Source organism: Gregarina niphandrodes (assembly GCF_000223845.1).
Source record: "Gregarina niphandrodes unplaced genomic scaffold scaffold00018, whole genome shotgun sequence".
In the NCBI taxonomy this organism is placed as follows: Eukaryota; Apicomplexa; class Conoidasida; order Eugregarinorida; family Gregarinidae; genus Gregarina; species Gregarina niphandrodes.
Window position 1 is genome coordinate 86341 of NW_011645787.1, and position 4841 is coordinate 91181.

Below are 4841 nucleotides of genomic sequence, written 5' to 3' on the forward strand. Positions count from 1 at the left end.
CCGCTGGATCCCCGGTCGCAGTCGTGTCGCGATAGCTCGCATCCGGCAACGCGTCGTATGCGCGCGCACGCCGCGGCCGCTTGATCGACGACAGACGGATTCGAACCAGCGACTTCTGCATCGGCAGACACGTCAGCAATCGGTGCGGCAGACACAGCGGCTCTGACAGTGGCAGCCACTCGTTTGCCCCCGCCACCGGAATGTCCTGGAGGCTGCCGAATGTCTTGGACGATTGGCCTTCTCGACTCATAGGCACAGACAGCGACTGAGTCGACGGAAAAGCGGGTTCCATCTCCGAAGACGCCGTTCTCAAAGAAGATCCCGTAATCTGCGAGCCAGACACCGGAGCCGGGGCCGGGGTCCCAGAGACCCGGGCTCCGTAGGTCTGGGTTCCAGAGGCCTGGGCGTCAGCAACTTGGGAGCCAGTGTCCTGAACCTCATTGGTATGGGCGCCATTGATCTGAGAGCCAGTCGTTTGCGAGCCCGCGGCTTGCGAGCCGCTGTTCTGGGATGAGACAAGCGCTGATTCGGTGTTCTGGGAGGAGGCGAGCCGGGCCGCGCGAGACCCGAAAGGAATGCCTGAGACTAGGGCTGTGCCCGAGACAGGGGCGACGCCGCTTCCCGAGCTCGACGTGCCCGAGTGCAGGGCGAGAGGCGGCGGAGCGGCGCTGTTGTTGCCGCCGCTCCTGGGACTACCGCCGCTCCGGGGGCTGTCGTTTTTGCGGCAGGCGGGCCGCACGTCCTCCGTAGTGCCTTCGGCAGGGCGCAAGACGGCGGCCATTTGTAGTTCGAAGGGTCTGGCAGAGAGCGGGGCACAGCGGGAGGAAGTGCTGTCGTCGTCGCTGGGTGGTGCGTCGCTGGGGCTAGAGCTGGAGCTACCCCGGTGGTCGGGGTCGGCGCCAGGATGGAGCCCCAGTTCGAAGCAGGAGGAGTCGTCGTCGGCGCGGGGCGAGTGAAGGAGGCCGCGCGAGGAGACGAGGACGGGGGGTGCGCTGTGGCTGGGGGCTGAGTCGTGGCGGCCGCCGCGGAGTTCGTGGATCCAGCGGACGTGGGACTCGGAAGAGAGGTGGTTGAGCGCGAAAGATCGTACGTCGAAGCACTCGAGACAGCGTAGGTCGGCGCCGAGGTCGAGGCCGGTGGCGTCTATGGCGGCGGAGGCGCGTAGATCTTCGAAGATGGCGATGAATGCCGGGTTTGCGTCCATCATGAGAGTGCAGCGGACGGGGATGTCTGCGGCAAAGTGTAGCCAGGCCTGTCGCCTCGCCTTGAGTACGACACCCTCACGCGTTACCCAGGGGTGTGCCGAACGGTTTTTGGCGTTCCACTCTTCGCGCGAGCAAAGCAGTTGGTTCGCCAAGGCGCCGTTCGCCAACTTCTCTTCGTCCCCCGCGCCTAGGACGTCTTCCGCGCTGGCTGTCGAGGACGAGCTCTCCACAATCTGCGGCCCGCGTGGCGGCCGCACGGGCGGCGCCGCCATCACCGGCACACCGGTGGCCTGTCCGCCTACGGGCGGGGAAGGCGCGGGCGGTTTCGGCACCGCGGTCATGCGTTCCCGGATGCCCGCCAGCGGGTCGGGAAAGACGAACTGGTCAAGCGCGGCACAATATTGTTCCATTTTCCGTTTGAAAGGGCGCGTTTTGAGAAACTCATGGAAGACCAGCAGCGCCGTGAAGGTCGACTTCTCCCAGTTAAGCGAGACCCCACGGTTCAGCTGCAAGTCAACACTCACATCTGCATACTCGGCTAGCAAACCGAATTGGTCCAACACCAAGTCCGGAATGCGCGGCTCGTACGCACTGAGACGCAGCTCCAAAAAATTCGGCGCGGACAACTTCTGCTCGTAATACTCCAGTAACTCCGCACTGGTCACCGGCGCACCCCGACGACTTTCCAGCGCACGTCGTCGCAAGCCAATTGAATAAACGTTGCTGCAGAGGTCGAAGCCGCCATTGGTCTGACACGGACAGGTTTCGGGCCTAGGTTGTTTTGTATGTAGCCTGTCGAACGCCACGTCCGAGTGTGTGGGACTAGACGCACGACTCCAACGTCGCTCAGCCGCCGAAGGTTGTGGGACCTTTGCCCACCACGGCGCCGTGGGTCGCAACGTGCTTAAGACCAGCAGCCAGCCGCGCCGTGACCAACTGCGTAATGCCATGTCGCTCACCACTACCTTGCCTTGGAACATACAGGTTGCGCGACACCCAGAGCCACTAACACAAATCCGTTCAAAGAGCAACTGGAGACTGCGGCGACTCCTTTGCGAAAACAATAACGGACTCGGCGTCTGCGCCGAAAGCGGTGTGCACAGATGCTCCAACTGGATGCAACATCGGTTTAGACTCATGTTCACTATCAGGCAATCCGCGCAACTGTGTGCCGGTCGCTCCGGCTCCATGTTCAGCGTCTCCTGAGTTTCCCCCGTCCATCGACCAAAACGAGTTAAGATATATTTGAGAAGTTTCCAATAGGGTGGACACACACGACCCACAGTCGCCCTTTGGATGATGCGATGGTCGCCGTCGTTCCGACTCGCGTCCAGATCGGGAGCAGTGGGTATGGGACCAGAGTAGGAAGCAGTGGGGATGGAAGCAGAGTAGTCTATGTCAGTATCCTGGGCGTCTTTCCGGTCCATCCAATCAATAACGGAGGTAAGTAGCCCGTACTCAATGCAAATGAATACATCATCATCAGCCTTGGGGAAGGACAGGTCCAGGTATTGGTCAGTTTTGATTAGCTGCATGGCGAATGACAGAATGGGCTGAGTAAGAACGGAGGGATTGGCGGTTGATCGCGCGTGCAGGGGTTCTCTGGCAACTTCTTTTTCTATTGCGAAGTAAGACGTAGATGTAAATATGCCCTCAATAGGAACTCGGCGCTCTTTCGGCAATGGGGATGAACATTTACATTCAAAGTAGATCTGTGATGTAGGTATGTGGTGATTTAATCGCGCATCTAACAATTGGAATAAAATGATAGCATGACGCCCCGGACGCAAATATGCCTCGTTACCCATAGTGACAATCAGTGCCTTCTCATCTCCTAAGGCTAATCCAATACCTTTCAAGCGAATATCCCACATCATTTCCAATGGAATACTTCTCTTCTTCAATCGTCTACGACGCCGGATCAATTTATGCAATGGATGAGGCTTTATCATCGGTAGGTTATTATATCCAGACATACTTATCAAATGAACTAAGTTAGGTACACAAATAAACCCTGATATCTGACTGGTAATTGCGACGTCACATGACATGTCTACCTTCAAGCTACCAACTATTTTGGGAACATTGATTAAAGCATAAGCCGGTCTCATAAGTCCAGATACTAGAATCGTACTATGATTAACAACAAGCATTATGTTCTCGCCTTTCGCTGATATACGTGTTCCACGAAAGGCAAAGGTTGTCCGACACTGAGGAGTCTGAGTTGGGTCACATATAATAAACTTAATTTCCGGGATAGAAACGTCAATGATAGCAGCTGCAGATTTGGTTCCAGTGTCATAGTATTGGACACATTCGTAGAACAAATTGTCACTATCAATTGGTGATATTTCTACCGGATCATGGAATTTATCGTGTTCGATAAATCGCACACTCTTGGTTAATTGAATAAGATGACGGGCGATGATTGGTTCATAAGGGTAAGGGAACCGTAGGAACTGGTTAAATGACTTATCTTTGACCATATCTGATTCGAATTTAGCCAGGAATGCGTCCAGTAATCGACTAGCGATCCAGACTTGATTTTGACCAACAGTATTTCTTGACCATTTTTGTATCGTCCTGATTGCTGTTCTGGAAGCGCACCATTTTTTCAGGTAGTTTGAAAACCATTCGGGAGGTTCAGTAATAGGGAAGTTTTCAAGCTTCCATGCGGAAAGCCTACTGTCTTTTGCAACGTCATTGATTAATCTGGTTATCCTTGACCACTTTTGATCAGCTAGATCTCCTTCGTGACAGCCCCGGCGAAGATTTAATTCAAGATCAAGTCGCCATTGTGAGAGCTCATTGAGTATTTGTATGACCGATCGGACGATGGAAGGTTGAGCAATAAGGTGTATCTTGTCGATGGTGAGTTCATTCTGATTTTCTAAGAGCCCATGATCGGTTTGGTTGATGATGAGATTGTCATGCATCTTCGAGACGGCAAGACACTGTTGGTCTCCAACTTGGGCGCTTACCCCTTGACAGGAGAAGTTACAATCATAGTATTTTTGGTTTGGATGTTTAGAAACATCTACACGCATTGATCCAACAGTAAGGCAAGTAGACTCAAACTTAATTTGGGTTCCGGTAATAGTGAAAGTAAAGAATCTAGACAGCCATAAAAGAACGCTCAGCAGTAAATGGGATTGGAACCGCCGACCTTTGCCTATCCATCTATTCAAACATACGTTCCTCCCTTCAGCCCACATACGCTGAGTATCTCGGATACCCGTTAACCGACGGCAAGTTGCAAGTTCTCGAAATAGCTGTGTCTTCTCAAAATCATCCCCAATAACAGAACAAGCAACAACAAGCTTCGGCTTATCCAAATTCAGTCCTATCTTACCTTCACTGTAATTGTAACTCAATGACACCCCTGCCACACTGCACTCCCTTATCCCCAAAGGAGCTAGAGCTGCCTTCAATCGCACATGATAACCACTCCCATCTCGCAACGATGGAAATGACAAGTCAGACCACCATCCCCATAAATTCAAGTCCCATTCCAACCATCGTGTGTGCACACGAAATAACTTTCGCATCAATCCCTTCCAATCTTTTGAACACCGTCACCCAATCTTTTAGAACTCCCCTCCACTTCCACATCCCCTTCCCCTTCCCCTTCCCCTT

The 4841-nt window shown here is 53.6% G+C and overlaps 1 protein-coding gene across 1 annotated transcript; it reads right to left on the reverse strand.

The window, feature by feature from the left end:
• Window positions 1–196: 196 nt before the first annotated feature.
• Window positions 197–4252, reverse strand: GNI_091670 (hypothetical protein; the record flags this gene model as incomplete). The annotated part of the gene is made up of 1 exon (XM_011132571.1): window positions 197–4252. A coding segment is annotated over one exon (4056 nt), but the record flags the coding sequence as incomplete, so codon positions are not given.
• Between the last annotated feature and the right edge of the window lie 589 nt (window positions 4253–4841).